The sequence below is a fragment of the Ictalurus furcatus genome, chromosome 18, assembly GCF_023375685.1.
Source record: "Ictalurus furcatus strain D&B chromosome 18, Billie_1.0, whole genome shotgun sequence".
NCBI lineage: Eukaryota > Metazoa > Chordata > Actinopteri > Siluriformes > Ictaluridae > Ictalurus > Ictalurus furcatus.
Genome location: NC_071272.1, coordinates 20,546,552 through 20,567,033, shown reverse-complemented (window position 1 = coordinate 20,567,033; position 20,482 = coordinate 20,546,552). Strand labels below are relative to the sequence as shown.

General features: G+C 44.7%; 1 protein-coding gene across 1 annotated transcript in view; it reads right to left on the bottom strand.

Moving 5' to 3' along the window:
* Positions 1–20,482, bottom strand: part of tnksa (tankyrase, TRF1-interacting ankyrin-related ADP-ribose polymerase a) — a 107,898-nt gene that overhangs the window by 38,336 nt on the left and 49,080 nt on the right. Inside the window, exon 5 of the mRNA XM_053648834.1 lies at positions 18,336–18,411. Coding sequence (XP_053504809.1) covers positions 18,336–18,411 — 76 coding nt within the window. The remainder of the gene's footprint in view (positions 1–18,335; positions 18,412–20,482) is intronic.

Sequence of the window (20,482 nt, the reverse complement as noted above, 5' to 3'; positions counted from 1 at the left end):
CTGAAAGTTTAAAAAAGCACAACTGTGTGTGAGTACAGAAATATTCCAGATTTGCAGACACCTGCTCCTAGTTGTCTTTATTTGGACCGTTCTCCATCTCCGCGACCGAAAGAAGAAGTGCTAAGCGGATTAAAAGCGTCACTGTAGCCTTGGTGAAGCTCTCCGTCCCTCTCGGCGTCTATGAACTGCTTGACCAGGAGCTGGGGGCTTTTCTGTTAGGAGTGCCCACATGCACTTATTGTCTGCAGAGTAAACTTATACCTACGGATCTTACGGGTACGTACACCGACGCACGCATGACGTGCTGTTGGATCGTCTTCGTTCGAGGCGGCTGGCATTAAGGGAAGCGTCTTGATCGAGTGTTTTAATACATGTAGGCATATGGCTGTGAGCGCACCAGGTCGTAAGGCTCTCCGTGGCCAAGGTCGCGCAGGCTCCGCCCAACAATCTGTCTACAGCGAGTGTGGAGGACTTGCACGGCTTCGCATCTACTGGAGTAAAAAGCAGGTATTTTGCTTTCGGATACGGCCCGATGAGCCTGCAGATTTACGGTAAACACGATGCCTACACACGTCAAGGCGCAAACGAGACAGACGCCGGGACTGACAGACTGTGTTTACAAATCGAGCAGCAGGTGAATGGGACGCTCGCCATCTCGAGCTAAACAAAAACGTTGATCATTTCCAGTAGCGGAGATGATCCACCGTGGTGCATCATCTCCGTGGGTGAGGAGGAGGAGGAGGAGGAGGAGATGGGGAAGGGGGTGTTCTCCTCACTTGGGGGTGAGTGAGTCAATTTAATATGGCATGGCCTTTTCTTCAGCACCCCTTGAGGCACAGGAGCGGGCGCAGAAACGGAGCAGGAGGTGTATCCATTATTCAGAATGAACAGACAATGGGTTCTAAACAAACACAAATACAGACGTGAACAGGAGGTGAACTACTTGGTTTTATTGATTTATTTTTGTCAGAAATCTGGATGAGGTTAGAGGAGCGCGGCGGGACGCAACAACAATTTTGTTTACACTTTCATGAAGCTTACGTGATGGAGCAAGAAGTAGAAAAATAGGTGCTAGGCTTCAGATTTAATTTTGGTGGGCAGTAAGCACCAAGCCTCTTCCTTGGGATCGAGCTTCCTGCAGGTTTCATCTAAGAACCAAAACCGAACACCTGTTTTAGCCGATCGAGAACTTCTTAAGGCCATGATTAGATGGTCAGGTGGGCACGGTTATGGTTGGCGCTTAAGTCTTTAGGAAGGAAGAGCTCCAGGAACAGGGTCTGTGACCACTGATTGAAGTCGTGTCTGCTTTGCATATAAATCCGAACACAGATACAAAGATAGAGGTGAGACCCACGTGACGAGTAAGGGTACGGTTTAGTACACAACCCGCCCCCCTTAAAAAAAAACACCTGGACTGGGTGAAGAAAATAACAGGAACTCGAGGGAGTTGGCAGAGGAGAGAGAGACTGTGAAACGGTTCACTGACTCGCACATGGAGCCGGCGATGCTTGCTGCCACGCTCGGTCTCGGCCCTCGATCAAGATGTGACGAGGTAAACACAAATCCAGAGCTGAAATGAAAACATCCCACTAAAGGGAAGTGATTTAGATGCAAAGCAGCTACAAACGTCCCCCCGTGTCGCTGTAGAGAAATTAGAGTCGTATTTCAGCATGAGAGCGGAAGGACACTTCCTTGAATTTTCCTCTTCCTGCCATGGAAGAATTACGACCTGTAACCATGCCAACAGTGATTCCCCATCCCCCCTTTCCCTGTTGTTTCCATAGTGCGACAAAGGATAGGTCTGAGCTTAAAATAAACCTTTGGACCAGACGAGGAGAGACAGGAGAAAGCGTCTGGAGGGAAAACAGGAGCGTCTGAAGGCATGGCACTACTCAGGCCAAGCAGATCGATAAGGCATTAGCCGGCTCTGCTAGAGCTCGTCGCTCTCACCTGCTCGCCAAACAACACTAAGGAGCCCATTTACTGCGTCCAAGTCTACTGTAATAAAGCAGCTTTTCTTTCCCCCATGCTGTAACTCTCATAAACAAGGCCCTTCTCCTTGACGACCGGCTCTGTAGCGCTACACAAGGAAGATCTTGGCCACAATCAGCTTTCAGAAGGCATCGAGGAAAGAAGTAGCTTCTTTTCCCCAGGCTTTAGCTCTCACAAACAAGCCCTCCGCGAGAACCCGCTCCACAGCGCTGTTTAAAGGAGCTTTCTAACATGCGACGGACATTTCCTTCATCACTAGTCACGCTGTACAATAGTCCTGACACGCCATTTCTCTCAGCCTTTACGCTGTTATTTCTGTGCTGCTGTTCTGGCAACATGAAACTCAACACTTAAATAAAGCAGTGAACATCTGGGAATCCCGACAGCATAAAAAGAGGCGGCGTTATCCTACCAGTATTAGCCAGAGACTGCAGATGGTGTCTATAGCATCAGTGGAATCGTTGCGTTAGACCAAAACGAGAAGCGAGAAGAGTTAAATACGCTGAGAGACTCCGGAGAAGATGATTAGGCCGGTTATTAAGAAGGCAGAAAGAGGTTAAGTGCGCTTCCTCTAATTACTCTTGTTATAAAAATGAAACGGTTTTGGTAGCGATTTAGAGTGTATTAGTGACACGGAAAAATGTTCGATATAGTGAGGCTTGGAATGCAGAAGTTTCCCACTGAAAAGCATCCTGCTTTACAGAAATTCACCACAGAGCCAGTTTTCCGGAGCGGATTACAGACTCTAAGCGTAAGCGTAGTCTGGCACGAACATATAACTGTATTTATACCAGGGTCTGTCTGAAGACTCCATTCTGATTGGCTGGAAAACGCATTCGAACCGTATAATGCACAGGAAGTTGTTTAAATCACCGTTCTAAATTAATGCGCTGCCTATAAACAACTGTAACCATAGTAACATACAGATTACAGTTACATAGCAACTCAGCTAACCTCAAAGCTTCAAGTACAATCTCTCCCTCCCTCCGTCTCTCTGTCAGTCTCTCCTTCCGTCTCTCTGTCGGTCTCTCCCTCCGTCTCTCTGTCCCTGTCTGTTTCTGTCTCTCCCTCAGTCTGTCTCTGTCTCTCCCTCAGTCTGTCTCTCCATCTGTATCTCTCCCTCTGTCTTTCCGTCTGTGTCTCTCCCTCCGTCTCTTTCTCTCTCTGTCTGTCCCTCTCTGTCTGTGTCTGTCTCTCTCTCTCTGTTTGTCTCTCTCCGTCTGTCTCTTTCTCTCTCCATCTGTCTCTCTCTCTCCATCTGTCTCTTTCTCGGTCTCTCTCCGTCTTTCTCTCTCCTTCTGTGTCTGTCTCTTTCTCTCTCCGTTTGTCTCTCTCCTTCTGTGTCTGTCTCTTTCTCTCTCCATTTGTCTCTCTCCGTCTGTCTCTTTCTCTCTCCGCCTGTGTCTGTCTCTCTCTCTCTCTCCGTCTGTCTCTCTGTCTGATCCACGGCTAGGTGCGTGTTAGACGATCTTAACGTGCTTTGCCTCCCCATCGTGCATTATGATCGTGTAATGCACACCTGGCCGTTACATTATCCCTTACATCAATGCAACAGAAAAGGATCAATCTGTTTCTGACGGTGCAGAACGTCCAGTGATGATCTGAATACAGTTACACAACAGTGATTACATTTTTGTCTACCTTGCAGTGATTTACTTGGCGTGCAAAAAAAAAAGAAAGAAAGAAAGAAAGAAAATAAAAATCCCCACAGCAGCCCCCTGATCCCCCACAATGTGATCTTCATCCTTTTTCCGAGTGCAATTTATGCCAACTCCGAGAGAAATTCCTCCCACGTCTTACACTTGGCAAATAATCTTTGGGCTGGTGGAAGAGAAGGCACCCTTGTCCTCCACATATCTATTAAAGGCGGTCTCCACAGAGCCCTCGCACCCTTTAATGACACAGCAGGGCCAGCAGCGATAAGATCCGAGCGCGCTCACTGAGGGTTCTGCTCGTCTCTCGGGTCCGTTTCGGAACGGCGTCGACCATCACGGCCGCTTTCAGCAATTAAGTGTAATAAAGTGGCAGGGAGAGTGAGAGAGACGGGAACCACTTCAGATGCGAGGCTTCAGCATTCGCCTACGTCTGTGCGGGAGTTTGCAGAGAGACAGAGAGGGCTGCTGGTTAAAAATGCCAGCTAAACATAAGCCACAACATTTTTTCATCTCCACAAATACGAAGAAATGTTTCATTTAAAGCAGCACGTCCTCAACAGAAGCCAGAGCCGTCGTATTACCTCAATCTTTTCACGCTGGTGTGAGACTGTACGAAAAGTAAAGACAGACAGACAGACAGACAGAAAGAAAGACAGCTCATGCACCTATAAAGAAAGAGGCTATGTTCGGGAGATGGACTCGCTCACGTCTACACGTCCAAGTGCGAGCTGAGGGAGAAGAAAAGAAGAGGAAGAAAATGAAAAGGTCGATTGTTCTCCATAAACCTCGGCGACGTGATTGATGGGTTCTGCAGCGGGTGTGGTATGAGTGATCGGCCTTTTCCTGGCGCTCCACTGCGCTGTGCTAATGAAATACACTCCGGAAAGATCCATTATCTTTCAGCTGGACTCGGTCCAGATCTCACACGCAGGAGGACGTGTTTACAGATTTCCCTTAGCCACCACGTTCCTGCGTTACTCCCCTCAGCTCCCGTCGGAGCTTCTCTATCGATGTGAATCGGAAGGAGAATGGCGTGTAAGCGCAGGCAGGTGGTGTGAGGCATAGGAGTGAATATTTCAATTCATTCACAAGAAGGCATTCAAAACTGCTTTCACCTGAAAGAGAACAGGCTGCGCTTTAACTCAGCCGGGCTTCCTTAACACGGATCGGATTTATACAAAAAAAAAAAAAAAAACACTCAAATACCATGAACAATACTTTCAGTTTGCCAGAAGAGAGGCAAGAAAGACAGGAAAAACAAAGAAAGAAGAGAGAAAGACAGGCGTAGGACAGAAAGAAAGAGGCAGACAGACACAAGAGAGACAAAGAAAACAAAAAAGAAAGGAGACAGACATAAAGAAAGAAAGAAAAGAAAGAACGAGGCAGACAGACAAAGAAAAGAGGTGGAAAGTAAACGAGAAAAAAGACAGAGGAAAGAAAAAAGAAAAAGATTCAGACAGACAAAGAAAAGAAAAAGAAAGGGACAGCCAGACATAGGAAAGAAAAAAAGAAAAGAAAGCGGCAGATAGACATAGGAAAGAAAAAAAGAAAAGAAAAAGAAAGAGACAGCCAGACATAGGAAAGAAAAAAAGAAAAGAAAGAGACAGATAGACATAGGAAAGAAAAAAAGAAAAGAAAGCGGCAGATAGACATAGGAAAGAAAAAAAGAAAAGAAAAAGAAAGAGACAGCCAGACATAGGAAAGAAAAAAAGAAAAGAAAGCGGCAGATAGACATAGGAAAGAAAAAAAGAAAAGAAAAAGAAAGAGACAGCCAGACATAGGAAAGAAAAAAAGAAAAGAAAGAGACAGATAGACATAGGAAAGAAAAAAAGAAAAGAAAGAGACAGCCAGACATAGGAAAGAAAAAAAGAAAAGAAAGGGACAGCCAGACATAGGAAAGAAAAAAAGAAAAGAAAGGGACAGCCAGACATAGGAAAGAAAAAAAGAAAAGAAAGAGGCAGACAGACATAGGAAAGAAAAAAAGAAAAGAAAGAGGCAGACAGACATAGGAAAGAAAAAAAGAAAAGAAAGAGACAGACAAAGAAAACAGACAAGGAAAAAGTCAGAAAGAAAAAGAGACAGATAGATAGATAGAGAGATAAGAAAACAGACATACAGACACAAAGACTGACATGGACAAAAAAAAGACAAAGAAAGAAAGAAAAAGAAAGAAAGAGGCAGACCGACAAAGAAAAGAGGTGGAAAGTAAACAAGAAAAAAGACAGAGAGGAAAGAAAAAAGAAAAAGATTCAGACAGACAAAGAAAAGAGACAAAAAAGAAAAGAGAAAGTAAACAAGAAAGAAAGAAAGAAAGGAGACAGACATAGGGGGAAAAAAAGGCAGACAGACAAAGAAAAGAAAAAGAAAGAGACAGACAGACATAGGAAAGAAAAAAAGAAAAGAAAGAGGCAGACAAAGAAAACAGACAGAAAGTCAGAAAGAAAAAAAAGACAGATAGATAGATAGAGAGATAAGAAAACAGACATAAAGACTGACATGGACCAAAAAAAAAAAAAGACAGAAAGAAAGAAAAAAGAAAGACTGACCGAGAAATGAAACCAGAGAAAGACAATCTGCCTGACTGAAAGAAAAGACAGAGACTGTAAGAAGAGAGACAGACGGATAGTAAAGAGACAGACAGAGAGAAAGAAGCCTTCATTACATTACCCAGAAGTCTTCTTTAATGAACTCCGGAGCATAAAGCGCATGTACAGTAATGAACAGCGGTAACACACACGGCTCCTCCGGGCTTCTACGGGTAGTTCCATGTTCTTCGCTTGCTCAGGGGTTTTTCACTAGGGACCCTCGCTGATCAGTTCTAACAAACAACTTTCCAAACAAAGAACTCTTGATGGCTCCTGATTTTATTAAACCCCCCCCCCCCCCCCCACAAAATGTGCTGTAATTATACAGTTATTAGGATCTGAAACAAGGAGCAAACTCACCACTTTGCTTGACTAATGCAAAAAAAAAAAATGTATAAAATAAGACAGTCAGCATGTTAGATAGAAAATGAAGGATGTTAAAACTATTACAGCACACATTAAATAAATAAATAAATAAATAAACAAACTCAGCTTATCCGGATTGTTTCGTTTTTACCTTCAGGCTTTATATCTGCTAAATTACGCAGTATTAATAAACCTATTAAGCTTGACTGCATACTCTGTGCTTTACTTCTCCTTCTCGTCCGTAATTAACTCGCCGTTATTTTCACCTCATCGCCGTCCTTTCCTGCACTCCCCGGTCCCTTTTTCCTCTTTTGATTTCCTGGAGAGGAACAAGGAAAAGATCGATTCACCGGAACTCATAAGCCATACGAGTCACGGACGGGCTAACGAGGCGGCCCCCCTCCGGTGACCCGAGACGTCTTGGCAAGCCGGCGGTTTTAAGCGAACGTTCTTGAATTTTTTAGACATTTAACATTTTCGTGGATTGAGTGACCGGCCTCAGGGGTCCCCGCGCCGCTCGATGCTCCGGGCAACTGCGCGTCCTGCCAGAGTACAGACGCGTGGTCTTTCTTTACGCTAAGAGACGTGCAAACGCCTGGGTCATATTTTATTTTAAAAAGTTTACCTACGCCTCCATTATTTCTTCTAAATAAATAAAGAAATAAATAAATAAATAAAGAACCCGAGCAGACTCTTAATGGCTACATTAGAATACTCGTGCATCACCTTTTTGCATTTTCGAAGAGCGCTTTATCCTTCGCTAGGAACGCATTCTCCTGCTAACAACGTCAATATCCCTTCTTTAAGGGCAGCTGTAATCGCCGAGACGACTTTCCTGCTCTCCAGCACGCCAACGTTTCTCACAGGCTTGTAAACGAGCCCCGGGAGCGATCAGCGAGGATAAACGTGACTCCGTAGCGTCGGTCCGGCGGGACATCAGAGTGTAACGCATGTTCTTTAGAGGAAAGAATGAGGAAATTATACAGTGGAGGGTTGTGGATCTGCTTTCAGCTCTGAGCCTGCTCTCTTCTCCGGGGGTAGCACGTGTACGGAGCAGTGGGGGACCTCCTAATAAACTCAAACGGCTGCTTTGCCAGGCTGAGATGCTCATAAGGCACTGAGGAGCAGCGTGTGAAGGCTTCCTACTTGCACTGAATTGAGGAGCTCAGCTGACTGAGTGCAAGTGAAAAGATTCTGGTGATTTTAGGACAGATTTTTGCGTTCGAAATCAAACGCAGTCGAGAGCCCTATTCGGACAACGGTAGATTATCTCGGTAAAATACATTTTGAATCCCGACGACAGCGCAGCAGTCCACGTCTATCTCTGGTAAACTGGCCGCACTCTCTGGGCCAGAGGCATGGCATGCTCTTTCATCCCTGACAGGTACAGCGACATTCACCAATCGTGAGCTCATGTATGCAGACAGCGCTTATTTCCGAGCGCATTACGCTGCCATGTAACGCAACATGAAGAGCAGGTCGACAGAGTGTGCTTTTGCCTAGCTTCACGCGTCTCGGAGGAAGCGCGTTGGCCGTCATCGTCCCCGGTGGTAGCTGTCGTGCGATACGGGAGAGCGGGCTGATGGGAGGGCAGTGGTTGCTCAGTGGATACGACTTCTGATCGGAAGGTCGCGAGCTCAAATCCCAGCACCACCGAGCTGACACTGCGGGGACCTTGAGCAACGAGGCCCTTAACCCTCATCGGCTCAGCCGTATAAATGAGATCGATCTAAGCCGCTCTGGATAAGGGCATCTGTTAAATGCCACGAATGTAAATTGAACGGTGAGCAAATTAGGTAGAAAAAGTAAGGCTCATAATCTTTCCTATTTACCCACGCTTTCAAAATCGGAGGACTCGGGGGGGGTTTAAAGTTACTCTAGACCAAGGGCGGGGTCTTCAAACTTATCCTAAAAGGGACGACATCTCTGCAGGCTTTCATTCCGACCAATCAGGCGCCACACCTGATTTCACTGTAAATCGGTTCATCTTGGTCTCCAACTAATTATCAAGTGGGCTTCCAATTTGGTTGTAGCAAAACTCTGCACCCACACTGGTCCCTTCTGGATAAGACGGGGACAGGTTCCTCTAGAGCAGGGGTCTTCTAGACCAATTTGGGTGTGAAATGAACCGCTATCGCAATCCTTTTTACGTGTACAGCTTTCTATTCCATTCAATTTGCGAGGCAAATCTGATTATCCGACGCGTTCGGACGGTATTCTGGCGCCAGTGAGGAATGTTTCTGCTCAGACCTGCCCCTTTTTAAAACACGGCATTTAATACTCGAGATGCATACACAGACTTGTATGCAAATGCTCTGCCATGCAGTCGCTCGTCAAGGCAATTGGTTGTGTTGTGTTCCTCCTGTGACGCTCGTTACTTTTCAGGAAAATTTCATTCTGCATTAGCGCTACTGGCTTAACAACTCTACTCTGGGTCTGCTGAAAGTCTTGTTCAGCTGATAAGATTGAAACTAATGAGTTTTCAGTCCATAAATGAACAATGTCTGGTGGCCCCCACTTTAGATAAAACAGCCAGCCAGATAAGAGATGAAGAAGAAGCTTGAATTGTACTGGCCAACAGCTATCATGGTTTAATTAGTGTTTAAATTAGCCACACCGGTTCTACTCCACACAGAGGTTGAATATCACCCAAGATGGACGACCCATAGTGCTCCAACCCTGGCTTTCCCAGTATAAGAGCTCAGCCTGGCCAAACCTACACCGGGTCTAACGGTTTCCCCGGCTTTCAGCTTTCCACATGCTGTGATGCTTTTTTTTTTTTTTTTTTTTTTTAAATCCTTCACATTATTGCGGGTTCCATACGGCACTGGATACTCAAGGTGGTCTAAACCCTCGACATGAGCGCACAGACCACGTGCCACTTCCTCACATGAACAGAGCAGAAGGAGGAAATTCGGAGCAGGTTCGAGGGGGGGGTACACTTTACACGCGAATGCTTCGGAGAGCAGGAAAGGAGGCTTTCCGGAAAATGGGCGTGGGGGGGTGGGGTGTAAATAAATAAATAAATAAAAATATCGCTGAGGATTCTGTAATTGCAAAATGAGTCTGCTTTGGAAACACTGCATGGTGATGATCATCAAAATATCCTGCTTGCGCTCTTAACGTAAAGCAAAGAAAAGTGATCTATCCCTGTGGTGCCTGGAGCAGAAACCCTTGAAATTACACTGCTCGGAGTGAGGCACTGCCTGAAGAAAGCAAGCTTCAATTCCAAGTGAAGAAAAAGCAAGTTTCAATTTAGAGTCAGGAAAATAAGTTTCAAGACCTTTGGCTGTCATGTACAATTTTATTTTATTTTATTATTTTTTTTTTTAAACAAAAACTCAGCAGAAAAGTTGCAGATTAAAAGAAAAGTCCTGCTTAGCTCGGGGACGGCATACGACGCGAGAGCAGCGCAAATCGGCTCATTTTGGGAGGTGGGGGCGGGGGTGAAAAAACAAAGTGACAAACGCGACAGAGGAACCCATCTGTAATTCCATGACAAACAGAAAACAAAATTATACCAGCCAAGGGCAAAGTTCTCTTAAATGACTTCCCCTGCGAGCGCACATTAGCGCTAGTGATTTATGCCGCTATCTGTAAAGCATCGCTGGTGACAAACTGCTCTGAGAGAATGGAAATTAAATATCCCCCCCCCCAAAAAAAATGTAAGTGGGTGCGACATGATCATCAGGATCATCACTGACTGCACGTTCGAACAGATTTACAAAAACTAATACTGCTGAATTCTTCAGTCTGGTTGGTCAGAAAGTGTCGATTACGTGTCTACAACAGCAGCTCTGACATCACAGGTTTAAACCTGCGACGCACTCGTTCGACTGTTGTCAGCTCTTACACGGGGATTTGGATGACGGATGCTCTTCGTGATCTAAGCCTAAATGATAAACGAGACGAAAAATGCGCCGCTGCTGAACTAAGAAAACCGTATGAATCTCCATACGGTGAGGTTTTCAATAAGGAGACGTTTATTTAACGTTTACGGAAGGAGTCTCCGGTGTCGGAATAACCGTCGGATAAAAGATCGCTCTCTATCGTCCGGAGAGATCCCGAGTTTGGATCCCGACAGTGCCGCAGCCATTTGTAGCCGGGAGGTCCCAGGGAGCAAAACCGGCTGTGCTCTCAGGGTGGAAGGGGTGTGTCCTACAGGTGTGTTAATCGCGTGATGGTGGGACGGGGGAACTAAACTTAAAGAACAAATCAAAGAAAAATTTAAGACAAAAAAAAGTAACCATGAAATGATTAAAACCATCACTATAAATTGTAAATAATGTAAGAATTGCGATCCTCTTACGGTGGTATAAGAGGAATAAAACACTAAGGGACGTGATGTTAGAGGAAAATAGTCAACTTTGGGGTTGGGGTTGCTGGTTATTTCTTATTATTCCTTACATGTAACATCGTTTCTGAGCTACACAGATTGTCAGGTGTTTTAAAACATCGCTAATAAGTAAACATTTTTTAAAAAACCGTCTGTTCTAAAATTACCCGTCATTTCCTTGTTAGACATTTTAATTGTCAAAAATAAACACGGAGCTTCGTTTAGGGCTGCAAAAGCATTATTAATCATGATGTATTCCGTGTGAAACGCCTTGTACAGTATAACGACGTGTGTACGTTTTTGCCAGATCGCCCACCGCTGATCCAAAACGGACGTTCAATGAAATTACTGACGCGCAGCCAAACCGAAAGCTGACGAGCTCCTCGGCATGTTGAGCTGAAAACCCGATCACGCCGTTTATCATTAGTATGTGAAAGGTTTTCCTGTCCAAGCGAATCGTTTAAGTCAATACAGTTATTAATTTCACACTCCAGCATCGTGGAAAATCAGCAATGCAGAAGACATCAAGGACGCCTGTGGAGCATTAAAAAAACAAGGCCGGCTTTTTTTTTTATTATTATTTATTTATTTATTTTTCAACTGGATACTAATTTTCCAATTCCAACCAGATGAGAAAACCTCATCGACATGGTTGTGCTCCAGAAGCAGCAATAGAAATTCATTTAGACCTTCATTTGAACCAGATGGTGTGTTTGTGGCTCAGATGAACATCGTGCTCTTCCCTTATAACCTCTCATTAGAGGAGCGACTGAAAGCTGCGCCGGCCGATAGCTGCGTGGCGCGCAAACTAATGAGCACGCTCAAGAGCGGCCAAACATAGTATTAGCCTGTCACGTTGCGGGTTATGCTATGCTAGTCGAGAGCACGGACCCTAACCTGGTGCCTTCTTTACTCACGAACACGCAACACAGCACATCGCCGAGTCTAGTGCTTCCACTGCTAAACACGTAATGACGTCATGAACTGCGCTACTGAATTTCTGGATTCTGATTGGTCGGAAGGTGTCCCTTAATTTTCCAACAGCTGCACCGACAGACCTGCAGGTTTATACTAAAGCGCTCATTCGAAATTATTATTGTTTCCATAGTAACAGCTGATTCACAAGGACTTGTATGTGTGTGTGTGTGTATATACACACATATATATACATATATATATATATATATATATATATATATATATATATATATATATATATATATATATATATATATATATATATATATATTAAAAAAAACACATTCGCAAAGAACTCGTATGTTTTAATGAAAATGAATTCATTGAATTGTGTCACCTGTGAAGGAATACTTGATGCTCAATATAATGAATGTCTCGCAGCTATCAGTTGTGATTCTTCCTCTACATTTTGTTCCGTCTACACAAACCGTACAAGCACTCCTGCGTAGCGACGATCTTCTTCATTCTTATAGCGGCAGAAAGAACGAATAAACAAGGAATAAACAACAACAAAAAAAACCCCCACACGAAGGAAGAAAACAAAGGGGAGCAAAAACAACTCGCAATTAAAGCTTCCTTTTTATTAACGGCCTGAATTTTTATTAAAGAATATAACCTAAACAGGGATCAGAACATGCTGATGAATGTTAAACGTGAGCCATGTTGATCAAATCGGCACTACTGTGTAATCAGATTTGAATTTCGGGGATATTGCTTTTTTTTTTTTTTTTTTTCCCCTCCCTCACTCGCAACTTAATTTTTACCTCATGCCAAATCAATTTTATCAGCTAATTTTTCCTTCTTACACCCCTTGTCCCTGAAAAGGCTGGGAGCAGCACAAGATATCCGTGGTTTCTAATAAAAGCTACAATATAACACAGCGACCCCATGAAAGTAAGAAATAAATAAACAACCGAATCAATATCTGCTTCTAAGCACACCGGCTCAATCGCTAATCCACATAAAAGCGCAACGGACAGTAAATAGCAGGCAATATATTGCAGCCCCGTGGACGTCTATTCTGTCTCTCTCTCTCACACACACACACACACACACACACACACACACACGCACAGCGAGAGAAAGGATGATGAGCACGAAAGCAAAAACAACAAAAGGAAAAGCCATCTGTAACAAAGCAGCAGAGAACTGATGAAGTGCAAGACTGATTAAGTGAGGGAGGTGTTCGGTGAGTAAAGATAGCTTTTTTTTGGGATAATTAAGAGACAGCGGGAGAGGACTCCTGGAGCTTTTTCTCTCTCCATCCAAAATACCGAAGCTGTGTGAGGACAAAGGCATGCCCCAGTGGAGCGCTCGGGGGCGTGCCGCTGAATAACAGTGAGCATCACAACCTGCTGGGCCTCCACCGCTTCCATATGCCGCTCCTGCATTGAGAAAAGGCAGCGGCCGCGTTTCCTCCTTCTGTTTGGTAGGAACCGGACAGCCGGGATTCACTCGCCGAGTTAAGATGCCGCAACAAGAGTTTCTCATTAACGGAGGGGGGGGGGAAAAAAGGAAGAAGAAAGAAGCTACAACACGAGTGGTACGGGAGAGCTGACACAAACATCCATCCAGTGGTGCGAGGACAGAACAGAGGATTTATTACCTCTACCACGCGTTCCGAATGTACAGATAAAGAAAGGTGGTGATGAACACTGCGGCGAAGAAAGTAAAAAAAAAAAAAAACGTCTTGCCAGTATTCATAATAAAACATGATTTTAGTTTTTTATTACACACAGAGATGTTATGATCTGGTGGGAAATCACTCGCGTATAAACTGCATCAATGTCTAGAGCACGGGTGGTCGACTGGCGGCCCGGCAAAATGCCGACAGACCGAAATGAGTACTTGGGAAATTTAAAAAGATGCTGAAATACTGTCGCAGAGCTCATAGACATGATTGTAAACAACAAGAAGAACAAAAAAACTATGTTAGCAGCTCGAGGTTTCTAAACGTGAACCAGCACTGCTTCTGTATAAGATCCTCGGTCATACGAGAGAAATCCAGCTTCTGGGTGGTGCTGAAAGTGTTAAACACGCCGTCGCCCCGCTCCAAGTTCATCTTCTCAGAGGCTTCAGCGGTTTATCGGAAGACGACTGTACAGTCCGCACATGAGTCAGGCCGGCGATGAAGGAATACAACGACAGATGGGACGGACTCCATCCAAAATTAATCAGTGCAAATATGTACTGATTAACCGTGCAACCAAATGAAAAGTCTTCGCCAAGACTGAAAACAAGGCTGGATGTTTACAATGATCACTGAATTGAATTAATTAATTCATTAACGTTGCATAAACTGTACTAGTTTTTTTATGCTTCGAATTTTTTTTTAAACTATTTTAATCGTCACTAACTAGCAATTCATTAGAATAAATTCGACCAATTAAACATCACATTTGTTCTAATGGAATTAAATACACTGATTTTTTCCTCGCTTAATAATTACGATTAATAATACTTAATTATTATTCACGTCTAAGACTCAACTATTGAGCCAACCCTGTCAGCAGGACATTCATAGATAAAACAAATAATATTAAAATACAAGGTGTCCCAAAAGTCTCCATACATAGGAGAATTGAAGACTCCCCCCCCCCCCCCCCCCCCCCATAGCCTTTAAGAGCGCCTTTGACAAAAGAAGAACGTATTGAAATCATCCTCGTGGCGGGATCGGGAAACTGTCGCACGAATGCGATGTACTTTAACGGAAGCATGGTGAGCACATCACGCGTGGCACTGCTGCCAAACTTATTAACAAATTCATAAAGACTGGAAGTGTTGAGGAAGAAGTGGACGTCCACGAACATCCGCTGACGGACGCACAACCGACACGGTGCTGACGTACATAATAGTCCCCTATGTAAGGAGACTTTTGGGACACCTTGTAGATCACCTGGTGTGCATATTGTGCATGTACTGAGAAACTCTTTAAAACCAAATTGTAACTTTTACCGTTGTTTTAAACAGCATTTTTGCTTTTTGGCTGAAAACCAAACATAATATTCCACCATTTCCAGAGTGAACTATTCGGTGCATCCTGGGTATCCTGACTGAAACGACGAGACCTAAAAAAAAAATAATAATAATAATAATCTAGAGGCTGTTATATATACACAATACACTGCTTTGCTAATCGTTCTTTCAATCCTGGCTTCAGTGTTCTTTGGTGTTGAGCAGCTAATTACAAAAAATATACTCGTCGCATTTTAGTCACTTGGTTACTATTATTCTCTCTAGTTTAATTGTAGAGGATTAAAAGAAAACCTACAGAGATTAGTCAGCTGAAACTTGAGTTTCCCCCAGATCATCTTACCCGAGAGAGAGCGTGCTCATGATGATCTTTGCTCTGCGATGCTTTGGAGAAAGTTTTAGACGCATTTCATCTTCACGTTTTATCTAGAGGCCAGTTAAAGCAGCGGAACCGCGATGGAGCCATTAAGGCTAGATATGATAAAAAGCACTTCTGAAAGCATGTCCACTGACCCTGCAAACACATTCCTGATGAATTCCAGTTGAACGCTGCCGTTTGAACGCGTACATCCTTTTCAAACGACAAAACAAGGCTCGGATAAAGTATTAAACGTCTCGAACGTGGCGAGGACTACGCGCGTATGATGATTAAAGTGTGCAAAAACAAGCAGCACCGAGTCACACTGGGACGCTTTTATGAGCTCTGCATCAGCAGTACGGGGAAAATACTTATACTTATGACTGTCCCTAATTTTCATTTGACATTTTAGTGAGAAGGCTTGGGAAATAATCAAAATGTCATAAATATGCATGAGAGGGTCTCGGATGTGACCACGTGGACCCGTGCCCTTCTCTACCCCCGAAGAACGATCTCGCTCGACTGCTGGAAACCCGGCCCCGGGGGATGTGATAAATATTCATAAAGATCTAATCAGTCGTTCTTAAATCTTACAAAGCCTTTAAAAGAAAATGAAAGGAGGGAAAAAAAATGACCAGGTCTCGGCGAATGGTGGAAAAAGTACAGCCGCTGTGGTTAAGTTTGAGTGATATGATCATCGAGATTGTCATTAGTTATCTCACAATAAGTTGTCCTGAGAGGATCAACGATGATGATGATTGCAGTTCTGTAACACTAACGCTGGCTCCACTGTCACTCTTGGTATCAAATGAAGGGGGAAGAATGATCAGTAAACCTCAGCTATTAATCTAGTTGCTGCACATAATTAAATAAAACCAAAAAAGTAAAAAAAAAAAAAAAACCTTGGCTGAGGAACATGTAGGGCTGCAAATGCAAGGTTTTGGCAAAATTCAGATGAGTCTCAATGTTCTTCTGGGTTAGCAGTGGTTTTCGTCTCGCCGCTCTTCCATGGATGCCATTTTTGCCCCGTGTCTTTCTGATAGTGGAGACGTGAACGGTGACCTTTATTGACGCAAGAGAGGCCGGTAGTTCCTTTGATGTTGTCCTTGACTCTTTAGTGATTTCCTGCATGAGTCATCGCGGTGCTCTTGGAGGAATTTTGGAAGGTCGGCCACTTCTGGGAAGGTTCACTACTGTGCAGAGTTCATTTCCGTTTGGAGATAACGAGTCTCACTGTGGTCCTTTGGAGCCCCAGAGCCTTTGAAATAGCTTTGTAACCCTTCCCAGACTGATGTATTTCAATCACCTTCTTCCTCATCATTTCTGGAATTTCTTTCAATTTTGGCTTTGTGTGTTACTGAGTACGGCCTTTTAACCGATTTCACACTGTTGAAAAAGTTCTACTGAAGTGTTGATTTGATTGAACAGGGCTTGCAGTAATCAGGACTGGTTGTGTCTAGTCCATTATGAAAGCAGTTTCGTAGTTTTGTTGAATTAGTAACTACAGGGGCAAATACATTTTCACACAGGCCCATTTGGTATTGGATAGCTTTTTATAAACATCGTCTGAAGACTCTATTTTTTGTTTACTCGAGTCGCCTTTGTTTTATCTGGGATTTTGTTTTCATTTCGGAAACAATATAGTAGGACGTATACACAAAAACAGAAGAAATCAGGGTGGGGGCAAATACTTTTTCACAGCCCTGTAGGCATATTTATTCAGAATCAATTGGATCGATATGCGGTGGAATCGTTATATGCCAGTTTGACAAGACACACACGTAGGCCTACACAAAACTTTTCCGTTTTCTTCGTCTTCCGAGCGGACGTTTCTCCGAGCCCGCCGAAAGTGACCCGTAGAAGACGCGTGCGAGGTCCGAGACGAAATGATCGCGTTTCCCGCTCCAGATATCCACAAAATAACGTACATTATTTTTTAAAAACGGAACATTAACACGACAGAAATCTGAACATAAAAATATAAAGCAAAGAAATTTTTTTTACTAGCGTTTAAAATGTCGACTAGAAGCGGCAGTCCGGTTTAGTCGAACAGCCTCGCACATCCATATTAAGCGTGCGCCTCGCAGCAGCTCACATCTACAGAGACAAAACCCGTTTGCCTCATGCTCTACAGGCGACACGATTCAGAGTCGTATCATTATCTAGTACAGTGATCTAACATTTCTGCCCTATCATCGTGCCTTTCCTTGTACAGCGTTATCAATGATAGTCTCCGAATGTGGAGCTGCGTGTAGAAGATGCGTCCATCGTGTGCTGTAAACCTGCAAATCGCTCTTCACGGACGTGACCCCATACAGCGCCGTGAGGGTTTGCTCATGAAATAGCCGAACATCTGAACGTCCAGTGGAGCACAATTAAATCCCTGGTTATAAAACGGAAGGAATATGGCACACTGCTGTGGGGGGAGTGTATGGCACACTGCTGTGGGGGGAGTGTATGGGACACTGTAAATAAACATAATCCAAAACAAAACAAACGACGTCTCTCGTATTGATATTAAACTTTTTTTTACAGAAACGATGTTCTTCAAAACATCAATTACACTAAAGAGTCGCTCGCTCTTATGTTATTCTCCACTTTCTATTTGTCTCTTTGTTTCAAACAGGAGTTAACATCGATGCAGCTACGCGACTGGAAAGTTTCAGACACGGCAAACATCTAAACGCAGACGTATCCCAGCCATGAGTCTAGACGGTGTATGCCAAAAAAACCCCAAAAAACACACGCATATCGTTTCTGCCAAAACATTAACTGTAAACGGGTTTCTGTAATAAGCGCATCACGTCACCAGATACACCAGAATTTCTCCACATCGATTTAATAGGGCAAGTGAGCATAATCGAATGAGTGTAGTATCTAGTGTGACGCTCCTGAGGAGCCAAAAGTCCATCCAAGTTTGGGGATTTTTCCCTTCACCGGTCGACTCTTCGTTTAGCGACCAGGTAATCGCTAACGGCTACCTGTCTACTGCGCTAATACAGGTGGGTTAGTGCAGCGGGGGGAAAAAAAATAAATAAAAATTCAAATCATGCAGAACCGGTAGACGGGTGTGCGGTGAGGAGCGGTCTTACCTTGCGGCCGTCGCTGGCGTGGCAGTTGACATTGAGTGGGGTGAGCAGGGCCATGAGCTTCTCTTCATTTCCGCTCCTGAAGCAGAGCAGCAGTTTATAAAGAACATGGAAGAAAAGAAGCGGGGATTGGGTACAACAAACGAACAAAAGCACCAAAACACAAGTGAGATGGAGGAGGCAGAAAGCATGAGGTAAGTAGACAAGTGGGAGAAATGAAACATCCTAGTAAACACAGAGAGATTGAGGGAGATGGAAAGCTAGCGGCAGGCTTCTCTTTTGGGACCTCAGAGGAAAACAATAACCCAGTGTAGGGACTTGGAACTGCTCAGTGGGGCAAACGAAAAGACTCAGCATTCCTAACTCAGACACGTCTTCTGTGCAAAAAAAAAAAAATAATAATCTTACAATCTCACACATTGTCTGCAGTTTGGCATTTGCCGTTCTCTTGCAGACGAGTGCTCCAGTACTGCAGGTGGCGCTATTAAAATTCATGATGATTACAAGGCCCTGTGATGGGTTAGCACGCCGTCCAGGATGTCCCCTGCCTTGGGGCCCGATTTCCCTGGGATAGGCTCCAGGCTTCCTCGAGGCCCTGTGCAGGATAGGCAGTACAAAAAATGGATGGATGATTACAGGAAGAAAATTGCTTGCTGCAAGAACCGCTTACTGTGTTCCATCTTTACAAAGAGAAAAGAAAGGGGGGGGGGGATCATTACTGAAATGGAGGGTTGAGCATGGCGAGTTCAGCATGCTAGTGAAACCTGAATCTGACGCTTGGAACGTGTCGGTCTGGGCACGCTTGAAACGACCAATCACAGGCTTGGTTGCATAGCGTGTTCATCTGGCTGCCGTGAGTGCGACATGGTGAGCGAAGCCTCCGAAGGATGCTCGTGTGCATGGCAATTATATCAACGTTTGTGGATGCCAGCTGCCTCCACATGAAGTATTCTGAGGCCTGAATTTCTTGGACTTTGTGTGGTCTTTGGGAAGCAAACCTCTGGGACTACAGAGGCTCATCTGGCACGGTGTCACCTCAGAATGCTAAACTGACTCCTTTAGCCAGTTACCCATAATTCCTAACTCCCTGTTCCTCAGCCAAGCTCAGACTAGCCTAGAAGTGCTGAGCCATTTGGATTTACCATAGCAGGTCTATCTATGGCTAGCGAAGAAGCAATATTAGATTGATCTCCATATCAGAGATCGAGATAGCTGATGGCTCACATACTTGAGCTTCTCTCCACTATAAAACAGGGAAAAAAAAACAAGACCTGTTCCAGCAAAACTCAGTTTAAGTGCCAGGTCGAGATATTGCATGTGCAGGTTTTTCATGTTTGTTTACCTTAGACTGATGCTTCTTTAGCTACGCTGTCTAGCCCATCCATTTTCCATACCATTTATCCTACACAGGGTCGCAGGGGAGCCTATTCCAGGGAACAGGGAAGATGAGGGACACCCTGGACAGGGTGCCAACCCATCACAGGGCACAATCGCACACACATTCACACAACACGGACGATTTGGGAATGCAGTTAGTCTATAATGCATGTCTTTCGACTGGGGGAGGAAAGTGGAGAACCCATAGGAAACCCCTGAAGCACGGGGAGAACGGGATTCGACCCCCAACCCCGGAGGCGCGAGGCAAATGTGCTAACCACCAAACCACCGTGCCCCCGACTCATCCATCCATCCTCAACCGCTTATCCGTTACTGGGTCGCGGGGGCAGCAGCTCCAGCAGGGGACCCCAAACTTCCCTTTCCCGAGCCACATTAACCAGCACTGACTGGGGGATCCCGAGGTGTAACCAGGCCAGTGTGGAGATGATATCTCTCCACATGGTCCTGGGTCTTCCCGAGGTCTCCTCCCAGCTGGACGTGCCTGGAACACCTCCCTAGGGAAGCGCCCAGGGGGCATCCTTACCAGGTGCCCGAACCACCTCAACTGGCTCCTTTCAACGCAAAGGAGCAGCGGCTCTACTCTGAATTCCTCTCGGATAACCGAGCTTATCCGAGAGGCCAGGGAGGAGAGGGAGAGGCCAGCCACCCTCCTGAGAAAACCCATTTCGGCCGCTTCACAGTGCCCCCGACTGTGTTCATAAAATTGGGATTATACTTTCATGATGCCCTTGGGAAATTTTTGGAGCTCGAAC